At 45.5% G+C, this 26852-nt stretch overlaps 1 protein-coding gene across 3 annotated transcripts in view; it reads right to left on the bottom strand.

Moving 5' to 3' along the window:
• SLC2A1 (solute carrier family 2 member 1) overlaps window positions 1-26852 on the bottom strand; it is a 241083-nt gene that overhangs the window by 89947 nt on the left and 124284 nt on the right. Inside the window, exon 1 of one of the 3 annotated variants that reach the window (XM_077260467.1) lies at window positions 17182-17387. The exons of 1 other annotated variant lie outside the window; for it this stretch is intronic. In XM_077260467.1, the coding sequence (XP_077116582.1) occupies window positions 17182-17199 (18 nt within the window). In that variant the 5' untranslated portion in view covers window positions 17200-17387. Of the gene's footprint in view, window positions 1-1276; window positions 1319-17181; window positions 17388-26852 lie in introns of those variants that run through there. One more of the 3 variants, XM_077260468.1, reaches the window with a different exon arrangement.

Below are 26852 nucleotides of genomic sequence, written 5' to 3'. Positions count from 1 at the left end.
TGTACAGTACATGGGGGGGCACTGTGGTATTACCTCTGTACAGTATGTGCAGGGGCGCTGTGGTATTACCTCTGTACAATAAATAGGGGGGTGCTATGGTGTTACCTCTGCAACATATGTGTGGTGTTACCATGGTTCCTCAGACATTTAGTAAGCCTATGACCATATTCAGATAACCTTATGTCGCTCTCTATAGAGTGAAGTTGGACATATTCCCTACTAAAGCTTTTGATTTCCTTTTTCCTTAAGAAAGCTCGTTTCCTATAAAAGTAACTTCTGATAAGACGATTCCCAGTTTAGACAGACGGAACCAGAAGCGAAGCGTCGGGCACCTGTAGGTTGGAGCATCTTGTGGTCTCAGTCTTGTGAGTCCCACACAATGGCAGCTGTGATTACTGTAATGATCAGAGGACCTGCATCTGTCACTGCACCAGAAAGCTGCTTGTCCAGATCTCCACTCTTCAGCTCATAGTCACACAATTGGCAGCTTGTTCAGCTTCTGATGGGCATAGGAGGTGAAGCCTGTTTACCAAATTACTCAATGAATTGATTCACCTCAGCTGAGAAAGAGCCCAGTATTTCCTAAGCAGCTTTACGACCTTCCTGGGGGACCAAGGGCAAATACACAATATAGGAGGGAGGAGGTGGACCTTGGAGATGAGGTGAGCTGCTCTTGGCCTTTAGATCTGAGCGTTACATTCCAATATGATGTATATAGAGAGCACCTCCCTGGGCAGTGAAGGGTTAACCTTCTTAGGTCCTGATCCTGGAAAAGACATGACAAGGAGCACAGAAGAATGACCATGGCTGATCCTGAAGAGAACATCACAAAGAGCATAAACGAATGATGATTTCTGTTACTGAGAGGACATCAGAAGGAGCACAGAAGAATGACCATGGCTGATCCTGAGGAGAACATCACAAATAGCATAAACGAATGATGATTTCTGTTACTGAGAGGACATCAGAAGGAGCACAGAAGAATGACAATGGCTGATCCTGGAAAGGACATCACAAGAAGCATAGAAGAATGATGATGGCTATGGAGACACAGGGGTCAGCCGGCGCCTCAGGTCCGCTAACTGAAACCGCATGGACCAGGGATCGTCCTACCGAATGTCCGCTCTCCCTTTAACATGGGCATAACGCTCCTCAGACAATACAGGGTAAAGGTAAAACAGTGTGGCAATGCTTTATTGAACCACAAAACAGGCAGATAATACGTAGAACAGTCCCAGCAAAATTCCCCAAGATGGTGCACATTATAAAATCTCACCCTTCCGCTGACTCGCTGGGATAATGGCAGATGTTGCTTCAAAGCTTCCAGGGTCGCTACCCCACCTGTGACACGCACACAGAGAGGAGGTAAAGACAAGCATAGGAAGATGACAGTCCATGGAGTCCATACAAGGTACAATTGATCCGAGCATCACAACCTGGCTTAATCTTCCAGTGTTGGTTACTCCACCTGTGGCACGCACACAGAGAGGAAGTGATGACAAGCGTAGGACGATGACAGGCCATTGACGTACAAGGCCAGTTAACCCGAGACTCACAACCTGGCTTCTCAAACGTATCCATGGTTCAGCGTTGGTCAATGGAGCAGTTCTGTATTCTTCCAACCTGGGTCGAAAATCCCTAGGTTGTTTCTTGTAGAATGATAGATCCGTGTCTCTCATGATGGAACCATGATGTATAATGCAAAAAGAAAAACAGATTGCCGCACCAACCGCTAGTGAAAACACCTGTACATGTGTGTGTCAGATATTCAGCGTATATGCCACTTGCAGAACTTGGGTGCTGCCACAGAAATATGGTCCATGAAATAGCAAAAATGTAGAAAAAAGTGGGCACTCACCATCTGCTAATGTTCAGTCTTTATTGTACCACATGCCAAATGCAAAAATAGCAGGGAGAAACGTGATATAAAAAGACGACGATCGTTTCGCGCTGCTGCGCTTCCTCGGGTCTTGATCAAGACATCAAGGCATGTGGTACAATAAAGACTGAACATTAGCAAAAGGTGAGTGCCCACTTTTTTCTACATTTTTGCTATGCCATGATGTATAATGGCTGCTGTCCTGTCTCTGGTCCTTGTCGATATATGGATGTCTTGACAGAATCTCTGGCTGTCTCTCTCAGTTTCTGAGTCTCTATACAGAGGCATGTAACCTATATTTAGATTTAACAAGTGTCCTTCAGTCCAGCATCACAAATAAGGGGAAGAACGGGGATGAGATCAAGTAGCATTACTTGATTATTTAAATTATTTGCATAGATTTTTCTCCTCTGTTTAGAAGGTAAGCAAACTGACAGGCAAGGACAATGCATGTAATTGACATATCAGCAAACATCATTGTTCAGTGGCCATCCATTACTGTTTTGCAAAGATAACAGAAAATAAATGGTATGAGATATTAGACGTAAATATTCATCCTACAAGAAGAGTCAGTACTTCAGATAAAACTGTTTATGATTTTGGGCCTACACAATTTATGTCGGTCTAATTAAGGTGCAAGGCTATGTCTTTACAATGGCTGATCCTAAGGAAGACCTCACAGTGAGCATAGAATAATGATGACTGCTGATCCTAGAGAGGACACCATAAGAAGCACAGAAGAATGACCATGGTTGATGCTGGAAAGGACATCACAAGGAGCATAGAAGAATTACAATTTCTGAAGAGGACATCACAAGGAGCACAGAAGAATGACAATTGCTGATCCTGGAGAAGACATCACAAGAAGCATAATGATGATTGCTATACCTGAAGAGGACATCACAAGAAGCACCAAAAATTGACCATGGCTGATCATTGAAAGAAAATCACAAGGAGCACAGAATAATGACGATTTCTGATCCTAGAGAGGACACTACAAGGAGCACAGAAGAATGACCATGGTTGATGCTGGACAAGACTCAAGAAACACAAAAGAATGACAATTGCTGATCCTGGAGAAGACATCATAAGACACATAGAATAATGACGATTACTGATCCTGAAGAGGATAGCATAAGGAGCACAGAAGAATGACCCTGGCTGATCCTGGAATGGACATCACAAGAAGCATAGAAGAATGGCAATGGCTTATACTGAAGAGGACCTCACAAGTAGTATAGAAGAATGGTGATGGCTGATCCTGAAGAGGACCTCAAAAGGAACATAGAATAATGACGATTGCTGATCCTGGAGAGGACACCACAAGGAGCACAGAATAATGACCATGGTTCGTGCTGGAAAAGACTTAAGGAACACAGAAGAATGACCCTGGCGGATCCTGGAAAGGACATTACAAGGAACTCAGAAGGATGACCATGGCTGATCCTGGAAAGGAAATCACAAGAGCATAGAAGAATGTCAATAGCTGATCCTGGAGAGGCCATCACAAGGAGTGCAGAATGATTATGGCTGATCCTGGAGAGGCCTTCACAAGGAGTATGAAGAATCACAATGGCTGATCCTGAGAGGACATCACAAGGAGCACAGAAGAATCACGATGGCAGCACATCCATCAAATATACTTACAGGTAAGAGTACAACGCTTCCAGAAAATTTCCAACCCCTAGGATGGACTACACCATAGTTCACTCCGCACAGCAGCACACAGCCCAACCTCTGCTCCCTTCACATCTTTCTGTTCCACCATTTTCTTCAGGATGGGAGAGAATAGACTGAAGAAGCGTCAAAGATTGATGCTCTGAGGTAACCATCTTTTAGATAGAGACAAATCTAGAGCATGAGCTATTGGGAAAAGCCAACAGGAAAAGCTACAGCCTCGCTGTGCTCCTCTGTGCTGCTATATTATGGACTGCATATACAGAACCAGGCCTGATCTGTGACACACGCCTCCTGCTGATAAGCGATCGAGCTGCTTCGGTGTATTTTATAGGGGTTTCCTCCTGGTCACAATCTCAGAAAATTCCTAAGCAGTGCCACAAGTCACCCAGACAAGAAAGGGGACAAGCCACCAGATAGGCCTGCATGCACACAAGGGGGTGGCATTTAAAGGATAATGTCCAGTTTCCAGCTGGAGAAATCTGAAGCTGTGATGTTTAGATGGCTACACCTGATATTCTCTTTATTCTTTGCCACTGCTTAGTTGTATATTAGGTCACGGCTACAGTCGCTTGACTTCTGCACAACAGAAAACCTCTGGTGGAATGTCAAGAAGGCTGTTGTAAAAGAGGAATATTCCGTCATTTGGAGACCACTGCCCATGAGGATTGAGGTAAGATTCCTCAGGAACGCTGTGAGAAGCTGATGTCTGGCTACGCATCGCATCTGCACAGGTTATAACATCCAGAGGGGGCTCTGCAAGGTTCTAAAGACACCCAACATGAAGGAGGAACAGTCCTGAGACTGCTGTAGTCAGTAAATGTGTCACTTTGTGATGACATTTGGAGACTTGTTGTGCTCTTATAACTTGTTGTATTGCAAACGGCAGACAATGTTACTATGAACTAACAATGGATGGAGATAGGATTGGTTGTAACTGTAGAATCAATTACCCCATTTTCATTGCAATGTCTCTTAGCGTTTGATGTAGTCTGAAATTAGAAGGAGACAGCCCCACATGACCTAACCAAGAGGTATCGGCTCACACTCCGTAACCGAGAGACTAATAAACTTGTCCCTGCTCCTCAATTTGCTGCTCAAGTAAGCAGAAAGTAGGAGAAGGCCCTGAGGCATGGAAGCTTTCTGGTGGACTGAGATGTCACACGCTGTAGACCTCTATAAAATGTCTCCAAATACAGTGATAAAGTGTGATACCGCAGACATCAGAGAAGGCCTAGGGTTATGAGACTACAATGTAGACCAAACTCTGACCATCAGGATGGTGAGTGGGACAATGGCACCTTGTGATGTGGGTGCGGTCCGACCTGTGCACGGAAGTGATCACCGCTCTCCGCTCCCACAAGCTGGAAATTCAAGTTGTGTCTTGTGACCTGACAATCATCCGGCAGTGGCATCACGGCAATATTAGCGCAGACACGGTATATTGTCATATCACGTCTCGTACTGTGATGGGTGTCATATATGTATCATAAAATATATACACACACGGGGCACGTAACATGTGTATTACACGTGTGAGGAGGGGCTCACCGCCATGCGAGTGTACTCGGCACATCACATGTATATCACACATGTATACCGGGCACATCGTACAAATATAACACATGTATGCCGGGCACATCACATGTATATCACACATGTATACCGGGCACATCACGTATATCACACATGTATACCGGGCACATCACATGTATATCACACATGTTTACCGGGCACATCGTACATATATCACACATGTATACCGGGCACATCACATGTATATCACACATGTATACCGGGCACATCACATGTATATCACACATGTATACCGGGCACATCACGTATATCACACATGTATACCGGGCACATCACATGTATATCACACATGTATACCGGGCACATCGTCCATATATCACACATGTATACCGGGCACATCGTACATATATCACACATGTATACCGGGCACATCACATGTATATCACACATGTATACCTTGCACATCACATGTATATCACACATGTATACCGGGTACATCACATGTATATCACACATGTATACCGGGCACATCGTCCATATATCACACATGTATACCGGTCACATCACATGTATATCACACATGTATACTGGGCACATCGTGGCACATCACATGTATATCACACATGTATACCGGGCACATCGTACATATATCACACATGTATATCGGGCACATCACATGTATATCACACATGTATACAGGGCACATCACATGTACATCACACATGTATACCGGGTACATCATACATATATCACACATGTATACCGGGCACATCACATGTATGTCACACATGTATACCGGGTACATCGTACATTTATCACACATGTATACCGGTCACATCACATGTATATCACACATGTATACAGGGCACATCGTACATATATCACACATGTATACCGGGCACATCACATGTATATCACACATGTATACCGGGCACATCACATGTATATCACACATGTATACCGGGCACATCGTCCATATATCACACATGTATACCGGGCACATCGTACATATATCACACATGTATACCGGGCACATCACATGTATATCACACATGTATACCTTGCACATCACATGTATATCACACATGTATACCGGGTAGATCACATGTATATCACACATGTATACCGGGCACATCGTACATATATCACACATGTATATCGGGCACATCACATGTATATCACACATGTATACAGGGCACATCACATGTACATCACACATGTATACCGGGTACATCATACATATATCACACATGTATACCGGGCACATCACATGTATGTCACACATGTATACCGGGTACATCGTACATTTATCACACATGTATACCGGTCACATCACATGTATATCACACATGTATACAGGGCACATTGTACATATATCACACATGTATACCGGGCACATCACATGTATATCACACATGTATACCGGGCACATCGTCCATATATCACACATGTATACCGGGCACATCGTACATATATCACACATGTATACCGGTCACATCACATGTATATCACACATGTATACTGGGCACATCGTGGCACATCACATGTATATCACACATGTATACCGGGCACATCGTACATATATCACACATGTATACCGGTCACATCACATGTATATCACACATGTATACTGGGCACATCGTGGCACATCACATGTATATCACACATGTATACAGGGCACATCACATGTACATCACACATGTATACCGGGTACATCATACATATATCACACATGTATACCGGGCACATCATATGTATGTCACACATGTATACCGGGTACATCGTACATTTATCACACATGTATACCGGTCACATCACATGTATATCACACATGTATACAGGGCACATCGTACATATATCACACATGTATACCGGGCACATCACATGTATATCACACATGTATACCTTGCACATCACATGTATATCACACATGTATACCGGGTACATCACATGTATATCACACATGTATACCGGGCACATCGTCCATATATCACACATGTATACCGGTCACATCACATGTATATCACACATGTATACTGGGCACATCGTGGCACATCACATGTATATCACACATGTATACCGGGCACATCGTACATATATCACACATGTATATCGGGCACATCACATGTATATCACACATGTATACAGGGCACATCACATGTACATCACACATGTATACCGGGTACATCATACATATATCACACATGTATACCGGGCACATCACATGTATGTCACACATGTATACCGGGTACATCGTACATTTATCACACATGTATACCGGTCACATCACATGTATATCACACATGTATACAGGGCACATCGTACATATATCACACATGTATACCGGGCACATCACATGTATATCACACATGTATACCGGGCACATCACATGTATATCACACATGTATACCGGGCACATCGTCCATATACCACACATGTATACCGGTCACATCACATGTATATCACACATATATACCGGGCATGTATACCGGGCACATCGTACATATATCACACATGTATACCGGGCACATCACATGTATATCACACATGTATACCGGGCACATCGTACATATATATCTAATGTATACCGGGCACATCCTATATATATTACACATGTATACCGGGCACATCGTCCATATATTACACATATATACCTTGCACATCACATGTATATCACACATGTATACCGGGTACATCACATGTATATCACACATGCATACCGGGCACATCGTCCATATATCACACATGTATACCGGTCACATCACATGTATATCACACATGTATACCAGGCACATCACATGTATATCACACATGTATACCGGGCACATCACGTATATCACACATGTATATCGGGCACATCACATGTATATTACACATGTATACCGGGCACATCGTACATATATCACACATGTATACCAGGCACATCCCATGTATATCACACATGTATACCGGGCACATCACATGTATATCACACATGTATACCGGGCACATCGTACATATATATCACATGTATACCGGGCACATCCTACATATATTACACATGTATACCGGGCACATCGTCCATATATTACACATATATACCTTGCACATCACATTTATATCACATATGTATACCGGGCACATTGTCCATATATCACACATGTATACCGGGCACATCGTCCATATATCACACATGTATACCGGGCACATCGTCCATATATCACACATGTATACCGAGCACATCGTACATATATTACACATGTATACCGCGCACATAGTACATATATCACACATGTACACCAGGCACATCGTACATATATCACACATGTATACCGAGCACATCGTACATATATTACACATGTATACCGGGCACATCTCACATATATCACACATGTATACCGGGCACATCGCACATATATCACACATGTATGCCGGGCACATCGTACATATATTACACATGTATACCGGGCACATCTCACATATATCACACATGTATACCGGGCACATCGCACATATATCACACATGTATGCCGGGCACATCGTACATATATTACACATGTATACCGGGCACATCGTACATGTATCACTCATGTATACTCGGCACATCACATGTATATCACACATGTATACCGGGCACATCACATGTATATTACACATGTATACCGGGCACATCGTACATATATCACACATGTATACCGGTCACATCACATGTATATCACACATGTATACTGGGCACATCGTGGCACATCACATGTATATCACACATGTATACCGGGCACATCGTACATATATCACACATGTATACCGGTCACATCACATGTATATCACACATGTATACTGGGCACATCGTGGCACATCACATGTATATCACACATGTATACAGGGCACATCACATGTACATCACACATGTATACCGGGTACATCATACATATATCACACATGTATACCGGGCACATCATATGTATGTCACACATGTATACCGGGTACATCGTACATTTATCACACATGTATACCGGTCACATCACATGTATATCACACATGTATACAGGGCACATCGTACATATATCACACATGTATACCGGGCACATCACATGTATATCACACATGTATACCTTGCACATCACATGTATATCACACATGTATACCGGGTACATCACATGTATATCACACATGTATACCGGGCACATCGTCCATATATCACACATGTATACCGGTCACATCACATGTATATCACACATGTATACTGGGCACATCGTGGCACATCACATGTATATCACACATGTATACCGGGCACATCGTACATATATCACACATGTATATCGGGCACATCACATGTATATCACACATGTATACAGGGCACATCACATGTACATCACACATGTATACCGGGTACATCATACATATATCACACATGTATACCGGGCACATCACATGTATGTCACACATGTATACCGGGTACATCGTACATTTATCACACATGTATACCGGTCACATCACATGTATATCACACATGTATACAGGGCACATCGTACATATATCACACATGTATACCGGGCACATCACATGTATATCACACATGTATACCGGGCACATCACATGTATATCACACATGTATACCGGGCACATCGTCCATATACCACACATGTATACCGGTCACATCACATGTATATCACACATATATACCGGGCATGTATACCGGGCACATCGTACATATATCACACATGTATACCGGGCACATCACATGTATATCACACATGTATACCGGGCACATCGTACATATATATCTAATGTATACCGGGCACATCCTATATATATTACACATGTATACCGGGCACATCGTCCATATATTACACATATATACCTTGCACATCACATGTATATCACACATGTATACCGGGTACATCACATGTATATCACACATGCATACCGGGCACATCGTCCATATATCACACATGTATACCGGTCACATCACATGTATATCACACATGTATACCAGGCACATCACATGTATATCACACATGTATACCGGGCACATCACGTATATCACACATGTATATCGGGCACATCACATGTATATTACACATGTATACCGGGCACATCGTACATATATCACACATGTATACCAGGCACATCCCATGTATATCACACATGTATACCGGGCACATCACATGTATATCACACATGTATACCGGGCACATCGTACATATATATCACATGTATACCGGGCACATCCTACATATATTACACATGTATACCGGGCACATCGTCCATATATTACACATATATACCTTGCACATCACATTTATATCACATATGTATACCGGGCACATTGTCCATATATCACACATGTATACCGGGCACATCGTCCATATATCACACATGTATACCGGGCACATCGTCCATATATCACACATGTATACCGAGCACATCGTACATATATTACACATGTATACCGCGCACATAGTACATATATCACACATGTACACCAGGCACATCGTACATATATCACACATGTATACCGGGCACATCGTACATATATTACACATGTATACCGGGCACATCTCACATATATCACACATGTATACCGGGCACATCGCACATATATCACACATGTATGCCGGGCACATCGTACATATATTACACATGTATACCGGGCACATCGTACATGTATCACTCATGTATACTCGGCACATCACATGTATATCACACATGTATACCGGGCACATCACATGTATATTACACATGTATACCGGGCACATCGTACATATATTACACATGTATACCGGGCACATCACATGTATATCACACATGTATACCGGGCACATCACATGTATATTACACATGTATACCGGGCACATCGTACATATATTACACATGTATACCAGGCACATCACATGTATATCACACATGTATACCGGACACATCGCACATACATCACACATGTATACCGGGCACATCGTACATATATCACACATGTATACCGGGCACATCACATGTATATCACACATGTATACCGGGCACATCACATGTATATTACACATATATACTGGGCACATCGTACATATATCACACATGTATACCGGGCACATCGTACATGTATCACACATGTATACCGGGCACATCATACATATATCACACATGTATACCGGGCACATCGTACATGTATCACACATGTATACCGGGCACATCATACATATATCACACATGTATACCGGGCACATCGTACATATATCACACATGTATACCGGGCACATCACACATATATCACACATGTATACCGGGCACATCGTACATATATCACACATGTATACCGGGCACATCGTACATATATTACACATGTATACCGGGCACATCTCACATATATCACACATGTATACGGGGCACATCACATGTATATCACACATGTATACCGGGCACATCACATGTATATTACACATATATACCGGGCACATCGTACATATATCACACATGTATACCGGGCACATCGTACATGTATCACACATGTATACCGGGCACATCATACATATATCACACATGTATACCGGGCACATCGTACATGTATCACACATGTATACCGGGCACATCACATGTATATCACACATGTATACCGGGCACATCACATGTATATTACACATATATACCGGGCACATCGTACATATATTACACATGTATACCGGGCACATCGTACATATATTACACATGTATACCGGGCACATCACATGTATATCACACATGTATACCGGGCACATCACATGTATGATGTGCCCGGTATACATGTGTGATATACATGTATCTGTTACGATTCATACTCACCGCTCCGTTCCTGGCTCCCGGCTTGGTGCGTCTGCTGCCGCCGCTGTTCGCAGCTCCCGCTCCTCTTCCGACTCCCGGGGTGTTGCTCCCTCCTCCTCCGGGGCTGCCTCGCTCTCTCCCGTCACTGCCCTTCCTCGCGCGTCAGCTTCCGCTCGGTGGCGCGCTCAGTCCCGGCGCGCACCTCCTCGTCACGGCATGTCTGCCTCTGCGCAGGCGCGCAGGTCCCGGTGCTAGGTCGTTCTCCCGGCCTCGGTTTCCTGCGTCAGATGTATTACTTCACGTGGGCTTCCAACTACCAATCCCGGAAGAGAGCACGGTATATCAGGCCACCTCCCCTGCCTGAGTGTCTTTAGCTCCTAGCTTTTGTCTCTGGCCGCTTACTACTTTTGTGCTCGGTATCTCCGCTCCGGTTCAGCGCTCGTTCCTTCCCTCCGTTCTCTGTGCTCCTACCCCAGCCTCCTTTCGTTTATCCTTCTCTTTCTTTTCCTTACAGCTCCGTTCCCGTCTCTGGTCATCCTCTGCACGTTCCCACTTCTCCTGGTTATACATCTCCCGGATCCCAGCCTAGTCCTCCCTTTTGTTCTATTTACTTATCAAGAGCCGTCTCTCCTGGTATCTGCTACCGTGGTCTGGTACTCTCTGGGCTTGCTCCTAAACAGTCCCTGTATAGGGGTTGGTTAACTCGGGCCGCTCGCCCGGAGGGCCGCCTTCCACGGTCCAGAGGGTCCACTCTTGCTCCTGCCTCAGTAACCATAACAGTATCACACATGCATACCGGGCACATTGTACATATATTACACATGTATACCTGGCACATCACATGTATATCACACATGTATACCGGGCACATCGTCCATATATCACACATGTATACCGGGCACATCACATATATATCACACATGTATACCGGGCACATCGTACATATATTACACATGTATACCGGGCACATCGCACATATATCACACATGTATACCGGGCACATCGCACATATATCACACATGTATACTGGGCACATCGTACATATATCACACATGTATACCGGGCACATCATACATATATCACTCATGTATACCGGGCACATTGTACGTATATCACACATGTATACCGGGCAGATCGTCCATATATTACACATGTATACCGGTCACATCACATGTATATCACACATGTATACCGACCACATCGTACATACAGTATATCACACATGTATACCGGGCACATCACATATATATCACACATGTATACCGGGCACATCGTACATATATTACACATGTATACCGGGCACATCGCACATATATCACACATGTATACCGGGCACATCGCACATATATCACACATGTACTGTATACCAGGCACATCGTACATATATCACACATGTATACCGGGCACATCGTACATATATTACACATGTATACCGGGCACATCGTACATATATTACACATGTATACCGGGCACATCGCACATATATCACACATGTATACCGGGCACATGATACATGTATCACATGTATACCAGGTACATCGTACATATATCACACATGGATACCGGGCACATCGTCCATATGTTACACATGTATACCGGGCACATCGCACATATATCACACATGTATACCGGGCACATCGTACATATATTACACATGTATACCGGGCACATGATACATGTATCACATGTATACCAGGTACATCGTACATATATCACACATGTATACCGGGCACATCGTCCATATGTTACACATGTATACCGGGCACATCGCACATATATCACACATGTATACCGGGCACATCGTACATATATTACACATGTATACCGGGCACATCACATGTATATCACACATGTATACCGGGCACATCACATGTATACCGGGCACATCATACATATATTACACATGTACACCCGTAGAATGTAAGCCCACAAGGACAGGGTCCTCTCCCCTCTGTATCAGTCTGTCATTGTAAATTTGCTTACTGTAAACGATATCTATAACTCTGTATGTAACCCCTTCTCATGTACAGCACCATGGAATTAATGGTGCTATATAAATAACAATAATGTACACTGGGGACATCACTGTAACTAGCGGCAGCGTGATCCCGTGATGTGAAACATGACACGCCGCCGTCCTTATGACTGAGCGGAATGACTTGTGTCTTACAGTTGCATCACTCCCTCAGAAGACCAGACACATTTCTGATTTCGGGAAGGCTCGTCCCCGTCGGCCAATAGACGGCCTGCGCTGATCTCACACCTATTCAGCTGTGTACACCATTCACCCTTGTCCTACTAAGCTGCTGTCGTCATGCTGCGTCTCCTCACCTCCTCCTCCACCGTGGCCTCATTTCAAGGCCTCCGGAAGTGTATACCAAGCAACACTGGCACTACCCGGAGCCTAGAGCGATGCCATCCGTTCTGTGAACACGTGGTGCATGAAGCGTCAAGAGTCACAACTATTGCATGAGTCACTATGGCAGATAGTCCATGAATGCATCAGACCCAAGGTCACACGTTCAGTATTCACATCAGTATTTGTAAGCCAAACCAGCAGTGGGTGATAAATGCAGAAGTGATGACATGTTCCTAGTACACTTGTCCTGGCTGCAAATACTGAACGTGGCCTAATGGATAAGCTGTGTGAAGGATAGGCTCAGTATGTGTTATCAGTGGTGTCATCAGGGGGCGAAGGATCCGCAGATCTGAACCTATAGGACAGTGGACCATGCAGAGGGGCTTCAGTACCCACTCAAACAACCATGTCTGCACACATTATACTGTGTGTCCATCCCTACAGGGCAACCACCTAATCCAGAGAACAGTGGCCATGGCTCCAGGACCATCAACATCTCTCCTGAATATTACCGCAGTCATCTCTCAAATATATTACCACTAGAGGATTGACCAAAATGATAAACCAGGTGACAATGAAAGATGCAGCTACGAAAAAAAGTTTCTGTGTGAAGAAAATAATCCACTCAACAAAATATGTAAACATTTAACTAAACTGCAGGTATTACTAGATTATCATTGACTCAGTATGGAGTTCCCTCAGGAGAGCTTCCACCTACCCTACCAACACTTTTAATATCTGCCCAAGGATGTGAAGTGGTCAGAGGATATGGAGCACATGCATCTGTTGTCCTTTATGTGATTGTGGAGAACATCTCAAGGCCTTAATCAGGGAAGTTGAGTGAGTGTCATCCATTGTCCTTCTGTAGCCATCACATCTATGACTGCCTGCTCTTCATCTCCTCATGATCCATATCCTGCACCAGTCCTTGCCATAAAAATATTTCTACAGTCTACAGCCTTACTTTGATGGCCACCTTTAGACATGAAGGACAGAGAAGATCAGGAGGGCTGGTTCTTTTCCTCCAGATCTTCATGCCAGGAATGTCTTTGTAAGTAAACAGAGGAAGCAGACTTCCAGACTGGGGGAGGGGAAGATGGAGAAGTCTGCCACTAATATAGCCTCCAGGAAAGTTCACATTCAGGTGGGCACAAAATCTTCTTCCAGGAAGTGGGAAAAATTAAGTACCAGAAAAACATCCATATCCTGAAATAAGTTTCTCCAAGCTTGAAAATGCTCTGTGCTTGGCCGTCCTGTGACTCTTGTCCTACTCACAGTTCTTTCCAGATATTTAGAGCAGAGACATATTGAGACCCCTCCCCGCTACTAATACAATCCATTCTCGGCCCTGAATCTACAGAACATTAGGCGAAAGGTCAGAAATTTAGTGACTGCCTCCTATACGTAACCTCTGAAGTGGTGGGGATACTGTTCTGGGCAGCCTGAGGCTCCATAGTCCCCCGGCAATGTCCAGGACACGAGCTGACACCCCAGTCTGTCCAGCCACAGATGTGCTCTCCTGTGCTGAGTCTCAAATATGGTGAGGAGCATATATGACAATCGGGAGCATCTAAACATGGCGCAGTCATGTGGCATAAAAGAAGTCTCGTATATACTGAGAACACCCCACGAGACCCGCCGTATACCAAGAACACCTCAAAAAGCTTACCATATACAGAGAACACCCCACAAGATCAGCCGTCTACCGAGAAAACCCCACAAGACCTACCATATACAAAGAACACCCCACAAAACCTACCATATAAAGAGAGCACCCCACAAAACCTACTAAATAAAGAGAGCACCCCACAAGGCCTACCATATATACAGAGAACACCCCACAAGACCCGCCGTATACCGAGAACACCTCACAAGACCTACCATATAAAGAGAGCACCCCACAAGGCCTACCATATATACAGAGAACACCCCACAAGACCCACCATATATACAGAGAACACCCCACAAGACCCGCCATATACCGAGAACACCTCACAAGGCATACCATATACCAAGAACACCCCACAAGGCCTACTATATAAAGAGAGCACCCCACAAGACCTACCATATAAAGAGAGCACCTCACAAGGCCTACCATATAAAGAGAGCACCCCACAAGACCCACCATATAAAGAGAGCACCCCACAAGGCCTACCATATATACAGAGAACACCCCACAAGACCCACCATATATACAGAGAGAACACCTCACAAGGCCTACCATATAAAGAGAGCACCCCACAAGACCCACCATATAAAGAGAGCACCCCACAAGACCTACCATATAAAGAGAGCACCCCACAAGACCCACCATATAAAGAGAGCACCCCACAAGACCTACCATATAAAGAGAGCACCCCACAAGACCCACCATATAAAGAGAGCACCCCACAAGACCTACCATATAAAGAGAGCACCCCACAAGACCCGCCGTATACCGAGAACACCCCACGAGACCTACCATATATACAGAGAACACCCCACAAGACATTCTGTGTATACCAGGAATACCCCAAAGGGGAAAGAACTTTCAATTAAATCTGAGTAACGCACACCCTCAGTATGTAATGACCAGTTGTCCGGATGGGACAGTTCCAGTACGGTGACATATTACTGTCTGTATTCATTTGTATAAACTAGAAGTGATGATCAGCACCTCTGTGGTGTACCCTAGTCCAGTGTACCCTAGTCCGGAGAAATGTCTGTGCTGGCCACTAGCTCCTCTACCATGTTCTTACCTCTTCTAGACACGTTCTCAGCAGCCAGAAGTCCTCACATTGAGCGACCTCTATACAGTGTGACCTCAGATGGGACCTCCCGCCTTCACCTCAGTACAGCAGAATAAACACCATCATTTGTGTGCCCCCCAGCACGACTATAAGCCACCTCATATGCCAACTATACTGGTGCTAGCCAGGTGCCTGCTGGTGACAGTGTAGAGGGTTCAACAGTGTCTTACCTTCCCTCCAGACTCCATGGTGTCTGAGTGTTCTATTCCCCGCACCACCGACTAATAGTCCTGATTCTGTGCCTCTCTCCTTGGATACAATGTATCAGTCTCTGGATACAGTATGATGCTCTCTGGATACAATGTATCAGTCTCTGGATACAGTATGATGCTCTCTGCATACAATGTATCAGTCCCTTCCTGTGCCTGCTAATGGTTGTGGGAGTTTTATACAGGAGGGTGTGTATGTGACATCACTTAGGCCATACCCCTACATGTGTCACGTCCCCATTCCTTCCCCCATCTTGAGAGCAGCAGGTCTTAAATACACACAACCACGACAGTACGAAAGAACTACTCGGCGCTGAACTATCTGCCGTATACACGGGTACTCGATAGGAAATACACCCCACAGGGCCTGCTGTATACTGACAATGTCCTTCATGGTCCGTCGTATACTGCCGACATCTCACAAGACTCCCTGTATAGCAAGAACACCCCACAAGATTCATTGTATAGCAAGAACACCCCACAAGACTCATTGTATAGCAAGAACACCCCACAAGACTCATTGTATAGCAAGAACACCCCACAAGACTTGCTGTATATCAGGAACACCCCACAAGACTTATTGTACAGCAAGAACACCCCAGAAGACTCATTGTATGGCAAGAACACCTCACAAGACTCATATAGCAAGAACACCCCACAAGACTCGCTGTATACCAGGAACACCCCAGAAGAACCCCTGAATACTGGAAATACCCGAGAAGACTTATTGTGTACCAGCAACACCCCAGAACACTTATTGTATACCAGGAACACTTCAGAACACCTCCTAAATATTGGAAACACCCCAGGAGACTTATTGTGTACCAGGAGCACCCCAGAAGACTCGATGTATACCAGGAACACCCCAGAAGACCCCCTGAATACTGGAAACACCCCAGAAGACTTATTGTGTACCAGGAACACCCCAGAAGACTTATTGTATACCAGTAACACTCCAGAACAACTCCTAAATACTGGAAACATTCCACAAGACTTATTGTGTACCAGGAACACCCCTGAACACCTCCTGAATACTGAAAACACCCCAGATGACTTATTGTATACCAGGAACACCCCACAAGACTTATTGTATACCATGAACACCCTACAAGACTCGCTCTATACCAGGAACACCCCAGAAGACCCCCTGAATACTGGAAACACCCCAGAAGACTTATTGTGTACCAGGAACACCCCACAAGACTTATTGTATACCAGGAACACCCTACAAGACTAGCTCTATACCAGGAACACCCCAGAAGACCCCCTGAATACTGGAAACACCCCAGAAGACTTATTGTGTACCAGGAACACCCCAGAAGACTTATTGTATACCAGGAACACTCCTGAAGTCTTATTGTATGCCTGGAACACCCCAGAACACCTCCTGAATACTGGAAACACCCCAGAAGACTTTGTGTACCAGGAACACCCCAGAAGAGTCATTTTGGAGCTGACCCAGTCATCCATACATCACCCCATTGCTTGTCTGTGTTGTGGCCATGTCTGACCCGTGATACAATCTGCACACGGGGTGATTACACACATCACAGTCATGGAGGATAACATGTAATATAAGAAGGGAATGTAGACAGAACTTGTCGCCTTCCTGTAAGACTTCTAAAAATAATTTTATCGGACTGTCCCCATGGGCAGTGTGGCCCCTGACTGACGTGACTCTGTCCCATGATATCTGCTCTCGGTGCTGGAATGGGATACGACACTTCCTAAACGGATAGATTCCCACATTCTGAGCGAGGGGCCACAGAGGCACAAGATGGGCCCCTGCCTCAATGTGATGCTCTTGTCTGTGAGTCACATCCATTATCTATAGATGCCATTATATGGCGCTGGTGAAACCAGGTGTATGTGTCCAATCTGCGCTGCTGATAAAAATGGATGGCGGGCGATATTCTTCAAAGCCTTAGCTAAGGTTTTGTTCTGAGGAAGAGGTCCTGCACGACCTCGAAACATATTGACTATTAACCTGTTTGCAATAAAGCTTTGAAGAATATCATCCGCCATCCATCTTTATCAGCAGCGCAGATTTGGACACATACACCTGGTTTCACCATTATCCTCGGTCTTTGGACCCCTGTCCTGCAGCAGCTGATCCATGCTTTTCACATGTTACTTAGTTGCAACAAAACAAGGTGAGCATTATCTCTCCCAGATGCACCCCATGTTTTTAACTAGTTAAGACCCTGTCTGCGCTTTTTTGCTCTCCAGATTTTCTACTTCCATTATACAGCGCTGAGCTCTGTGTCGGCCGCTCAGGGCCCCTGGTTCGCGGTGCTCTGTGCAAGCCGCTCAGGGCTCCCATGTCGTGGGGCTCTGTGCCGGCCGCTCAGGGCTCCCATGTCGTGGGGCTCTGTGCCGGCCGCTCAGGGCTCCCGTGTCGTGTGGCTCTGTGCCGGCCACTCAGGGCTCCCGTGTTGTGGGTCTCTGTACAGGCCGCTCAGGGCTCCCGTGTCGTGGGGCTCTGTACAGGCCGCTCAGGGCTCCCGTGTCGTGTGGCTCTGTGCCGGCCACTCAGGGCTCCCGTGTCGTGTGGCTCTGTGCCGGCCACTCAGGGCTCCCGTGTTGTGGGTCTCTGTGCAGGCCGCTCAGGGCTCCTGTGTCGTGTGGCTCTGTGCCGGCCACTCAGGGCTCCCGTGTCGTGGGTCTCTGTGCAGGCCGCTCAGGGCTCCTGTGTCGTGTGGCTCTGTGCCGGCCACTCAGGACTCCCGTGTCGTGTGGCTCTGTGCCGGCCACTCAGGGCTCCCGTGTCGTGTGGCTCTGTGCCGGCCACTCAGGACTCCCGTGTCGTGTGGCTTTATGCTGTCCGCTCAGGGATCCCGTGTCGTGGGGCTCTGTGCCGGCCACTCAGGGCTCCCGTGTCCTGAGGTTCTGTGACAGCCACTCAGGACTCCCGTGTCCTGAGGTTCTGTGACAGCCACTCAGGGCTCCCGTGTCCTGAGGTTCTGTGACAGCCACTCAGGACTCCCGTGTCCTGAGGTTCTGTGCCGGCTACACAGGGCTTCCGTGTTGTGAGGTTCTGTGTCGGCCGCTCAGGTCTCCCGTGTCGTGGGGCTCTGTGGGCACCTCAGGTTTGGGGCCTGCCTACTTGGCGTTATTAGTCGGTAGTTGTGTGCAGCTTGTGAGTGTGGGATGGAGGATGGGAATGTGTATGTGACCGGCAGCAGGTAGTGGAGTGCGGGGAGGGACCAGGCTGCGCGTCATCCTCTCTGGGGATGTGACTCATTGTGTCATCACCGTCTGATGCTCCAAGTGTCTCAGCCCCACGGTACCACCAGCATCCGGACATCACACAAGGCCTATGGTCCGAATATCACTCCCATCATCTTTTCCAAGAGCTGACACTCTAATCCAGCACACACGTAGTATCACTATCATCATCCCTGACCCTAGGAGCTGACACTCTTATCTAGCACACACATTGTATCACTCCCATCATCCCTGAGCCTAGGAGCTGACACTCTAATCCAGCACACACATAGTATCACTCCCATCATCCCTGACCCTAGGAGCTGACACTCTAATCCAGCACACACGTAGTATCACTCCCATCATCCCTGACACTCCTAGGGTCAGTGTGGAGGTGGACCATCATGGTGTTCAGCACACGGCACAGACAAACGTCATATAACTGACTGAAGGATGAACGGACAAATGTACGAGACTTTCCTGATAACAATCTGCTGCCATCCACCCGGATGATGAAGATGAAACGAAGGAGGACATTTCATGACAATGATCCCAAATAGAGAAAGAAAATAAATCTGCTAGAACGGCCGAGCCAATCACTGGACCGGAGTCCAAGAGAAAATGTATGGAAGGAACTAAAGCCCAGAGACCGTAGGAGGAGCCGACGGGACCTTCAGGATGTGACAAGTGTTAGTGTGGAAGGAAGGGGCCAAAATCCCACCTGAGCAATGCCTGCGATTAGTTTCTCCATACAGGAGGCATCGTGAAGCTTTATCACCAACAACGGCTATATACCAAGTAATAATTACATGTTAGTTACGTGTTTAGTACTTTACCCTGCATCATCTCTCACTATTACACATAATTTATAGACTTTATGGTGATTTCTATTCTGTGTGGATTGGAAGGGTTGTTACCGACTGCGGGGGAGAATTTCATGCCAATAGCCCCTTTACCATTATATTCACTGAGAACACTGCTGACATGTGCAACACTTATGTCACCCGCTGAACATAACATTTGTGATCCACACCAGGCCAGTATCTTTCCATTTGTAATTGTGAGAAGTTCATGGCTCTGGTCACAATGAGCCTTTTGTCTGAAAACATGGCCAATATCCAGATGCGGATAATATTCGCCACACTCCTAACCCTTATTCTCCAGACTCCTGCCCTTTATTCTCCAGACATCTGCCCCTTATTCTCCAGACTCCTGCCCCTTATTCTCCAGACTCCTGCCCCTTATTCTCCAGACTTCTGCCCCCTTATTCTCCAGACTTCTGCCCCCTTATTCTCCACACTCCTACCCCTTATTCTCCAGACATCTGCCCCTTATTCTCCAGACTCCTGCTCCTTATTCTCCAGTCTCCTGCCCCTTATTCTCTAGACTTCTGCCCCCTTATTCTCCAGACTCCTGCCCCTTATTCTCCACACTCCTGCCCCTTATTCTCCACACTCCTGCCCCTTATTCTTCAGACTCCTGCCCCTTATCCTCCAGACTCCTGCACCTTATTCTCCACACTCCTACCCCTTATTCTCCAGACTCCTGCCCTTTATTCTCCAGGCATCTGCCCCTTATTCTCCAGACTCCTGCCCCTTATTCCTCAGACTCCTGCCCCTTATTCTCCAGACTCCTGCCCCTTATTCTCCAGACTCCTGCCCCTTATTCTCCAGACTCCTGCCCCTTATTCTCCAGACTCCTGCCCCTTATTCTCCAGACTCCTGCCCCTTATTCTCCAGACTCCTGCCCCTTATTCTCCAGACTCCTGCCCCTTATTCTCCAGACTCCTGCCCCTTATTCTCCAGACTCCTGCCCCTTATTCTCCAGACTCCTGCCCCTTATTCTCCAGACTCCTGCCCCTTATTCTCCAGACATCTGCCCCTTATTCTCCAGACTCCTGCCCCTTATTCTCCAGACTCCTGCCCCTTATTCTCCAGACTCCTGCCCCTTATTCTCCACACATACCCCTTATTCTCCAGACTCCTGCCCCTTATTCTCCAGACTCCTGCCCTTTATTCTCCACACCTACCCCTTATTCTCCAGACTTCTGACCCTTATTCTCCAGACTCCTGCCCCTTATTCTCCACACCTACCCCTTATTCTCCAGACTCCTGCCCCTTATTCTCCAGACTCCTGCCCTTTATTCTCCACACATACCCCTTATTCTCCAGACTCCTGCCCCTTATTCTCCAGACTCCTGCCCTTTATTCTCCACACCTACCCCTTATTCTCCAGACTTCTGACCCTTATTCTCCAGACTCCTGCCCCTTATTCTCCACACCTACCCCTTATTCTCCAGACTCCTGCCCCTTATTCTCCAGACTCCTGCCCTTTATTCTCCACACCTACCCCTTATTCTCCAGACTTCTGCCCCCTTATTCTCCAGACTCCTGCCCCTTATTCTCCAGACATCTGCTCCTTATTCTCCACACTCCTGCCCCTTATTCTCCAGACTCCTGCCCTTTATTCTCCAGACTCCTGCCCCTTATTCTCCACACCTACCCCTTATTCTCCAGACTCCTGCCCCTTATTCTCCAGACTTCTGCCCCCTTATTCTCCAGACTTCTGCCCTTCCCCTGGCAGCTGGATCTCGGCTTGAGGGCAGATACTGATTGACTGTGCAATTCTGTCCCCTGCACTTCTGACAAAGTTATTTTCTGTCATAAAGCCACTTCAGGTTGTTAGAGCATCTGGGAGGATGACTGACAGGAAAAGAGAAGGTGATGCTGACCTGAGTCCTGTGTCTTCCAGCAGTAAAGCTTCCTGAATCCTGAGTGCACTCATGAGAGGGTCATTCACAATGTGTGTTGTGGCTTCTCATCCATGGAGGGGGTCACTCACAATGTGTGAGGGTTTCTCATCCATGGAGGGGGTCACTCACAATGTGTGGGGGCTTCTCATCCATGCAGTTGCTCACTCACAATGTGTGAGGGCTTCTCATCAATGGAGGGAATCACTCACAATGTGTGGGGGCTTCTCTTCCATGGAGGGGATCACTCACAATGTGTGGAGGCTTCTCATCCATGGAGGGAGTCACTCACAATGTGTTGGGGCTTTTCATTCACGGAGGGGATCACTCACAATGTGCGGGGGCCTCTCATCCATGGAGGGGGTCACTCACAATGTGTGGGGGCTTCTCATCCTTGGAGGGATGTGACGGATCCCACCGTGCTGCCACCAATTTGTCACGTACCCGCTTCTCAGCACGCGACTTGGGGTTGCGCCTACAATAGTTAATCTATCTCCCCTCTCTCAGTCCAGCATTCAACCTGTGTCCTATGCTGCAATGGGAGCATAAATCACACACCGACCCAGACCACACACCCGCTCATACATGCTGCCACCACTCACCGAACACACGGGCGATGAGTCCCGGAAATATTACTACTACTGTCTTCCAATCATAAGGATCAAACACTTTAAGGCTATGGATTCTTTAGGCATACAAGGTTCAACTTGTTAAAGTTTTATGCTTTAATACAAAAAGGTACAGTGCTTACAATAAAGAAAAAGGTATAAAAATATGGTAATAAAAAGACATACAAATATGCAAAACAGCTATAAAATAAACAGGAGAAAACTTACAGAAATAGCTAACTTTTTAGTCTGCTTTCTGCTCCCTGGGGGGGTGAATATAGACTGGAACACATCAGCTAGGCTGCCCCTCAATCTATAAACACGATTCTTTGTATACAGGCCTGATTTATAGAGTCACCTTGGAGGTCAGATTTCTAGACCAGTCTCTCAGGTTGATATTATAATTGCTTGTTTTTCACTGGGCCATGGCCACTCCACCAATGAATATATTATTTTCGCTGAAATTCTTGGTGTAAAGTTTCCCACAGAAAGATAGTGTCAGGCTGTAATTGACATCTCTCTTCAAGAGCTAAGAGCTAGAAGGTGTGAAATGTTTCCCCTTCTTCCTGGTTCCCAGCAAGACCCTATGGCAAGATTGGAGACAGCAGACTGCCTTCTCAGGATAACATATGTTGTGAGACCTGCAGTCTCAGTACAGATGTTAAATTACTGCTGGTTACACATCTAAACCTATACATATTTCACTACATACATACAGTATATACCTATGCATATTTCACCACAAGGTTGCTCACTCACAATGTGTGGGGGCTTCTCATCCATGGAGGGGATCACTCACAATGTGTGGGGGCTTCTCATCCATGGAGGGGATCACTCACAATGTATGGAGGCTTCTTATCCATGGAGGAAGTCACTCACAATGTGTGGAAGCTTCTCATTCATGGAGGGGGTCACTCACAATGTCGGGGGGCTTTTCATCCATGGAGGGGGTCATTTACAATGTGTGAAGGCTTCTCATCCATGGAGGGTGTCACTCAGAATGTGTGGGGGCTTCTCATCCATGGAGAGGCTCACTCACAGTGTGTGGAGGCTTCTCATCCATGGAGGGGATCACTGACAATGTGTGGGGTCTTCTTATCCATGGAGGGGGTCACTCACAATGTGGAGGGGTGTCTCATCCATGGAGGGGGATCAGTCACAATATGTGGGCGTTTCTCATCTATGGAGGGGATCACTCACAATGTGTGGGGACTTCTCATCCATGGAGGGGTCACTCACAATGTGCGGGGGGCTTCTTATCCATGGAGGGGGTCACTCACAATGTGTGGGGGTTTCTCATCCATGGAGAGGATGACTCAATGTACCAGGTCTCACTCGTGTAGGGGATCACTCACAATGTGTGGGGGCTTCCCAGCAAAAGAGAGGCTCACTCACAATGTGTGGAGGCTTCTCATCCATGGAGGGGGATCACTCACAATTATACTTATAATCATGGCCATGAATGAAAAGTGGGGTCTAAACCTCCTACAAGAGGAACGTCTCCCATCATCCAGGACAATGTGTTATGATGTATTTTCCACAAAGATGGAGACCATGTCAGAAAGCAAAAGTGATAACTCAAATGTTGGGTAACAAAATATTGGCATCTTGGATATACGGCCAAAAAATCCAAAAGATCTCAGTACCATTGAGACCCTTTGGTCAATCCTCAAAAAGTGAAAAAGAAAAACCCCAAAATTGTGATAACTGCGCTCTCTGATGAGCCAAGTGCTGGAAACTGTCAGTCAAGATCTGCCCAGAAGTCGATATCTAGCTGCCGAGTTAAGGGCCGAAGTCTTTAGAATAAGGGGCAGCGCTGGTAATATTGAGGCATCACAGAAACTTGTACATGAATTAGGAGATGGTCATTTGTAGCATCAGACACAGATATGTCAAAAGTAAAAGAAAAGTCAAAGATGCGATAGGATTTTTACAGGATGAAAATGATGAAATGGTAAGAAAGGGTGTTGAGAAGGCCGAACTTTTAAATTCCTATTTTGTATCTGTTTTCTCTCAAAAAGGAAATGTCACATCAACTGATCTTCACTGTCCTATTAAAGGAATAGAAGAATCCAGGATACATATAAACAGAAAGATAGTCCCAGATATGTATCCCATATCTATCTATCTATCTATCTATCTATCTATCTATCTATCTATCTATCTATCTATCTATCTATCTATCTATCCCATATCTATCTATCCCATATCTATCTATCCCATATCTATCTATCTTTCTATCTATCTATCTATCCCACATCTATCTATCTATCCCATATCTATCTATCCCATATCTATCTATCCCATATCTATCTATCCCATATCTATCTATCTATCTCATATCTATCTATCTATCTCATATCTATCTATCTATCTATCTATCTATCTATCTATCTATCTATCTATCTATCTATCTATCTCTATCTATCTATCCCATATCTATCTATCTATCCCATATCTATCTATCTATCTATCCCATATCTATCTATCTATCTATCTATCTATCTATCTATCTATCCCATCTATATATATAATTGTCTAAGGGTTTTTCCGTCTGTCTGTCTTTCTGTCTGTCTGTCCTGGAAATCCTGCGTCTCTGATTGGTCGAGGCCGCCAGTATCGACGTAGATGTCATAATGGTTGCCATGGCGACGATGATGTCATAAAGGTTGCCTTGACCAATCAACGACGGGCACAGTCTGCCGCGAATTCTGGAATCATCATTGTCCATATACTACGGGGACATGCATATTCTAGAATACCCGATGCGTTAGAATCGGGCCACAATCTAGTATCTATCTATCTATCCCATATATATCTATCTATCCCATACCTATCTATCCCATATCTATCTATCTATCTATCTATCTATCTATCTATCTATCTATCTATCTATCTATCTATCTATCTATATCTATCCCATATCTATCTATCTATCTATCTATCTATCTATCTATCTATCTATCTATCTATCTATCTATCTATCTATCCCATATCTATCCCATATCTATCTATCCCATTATCTATCTATCTATCCCATATCTATCTATCTATCTATCTATCTATCT

Source organism: Ranitomeya variabilis, chromosome 4 (genome assembly GCF_051348905.1).
Source record: "Ranitomeya variabilis isolate aRanVar5 chromosome 4, aRanVar5.hap1, whole genome shotgun sequence".
Classification (NCBI taxonomy): Eukaryota; Metazoa; Chordata; class Amphibia; order Anura; family Dendrobatidae; genus Ranitomeya; species Ranitomeya variabilis.
The sequence above is the reverse complement of the archived record's forward strand: the minus strand, read 5'-3'. Positions and strand labels throughout refer to the sequence as shown.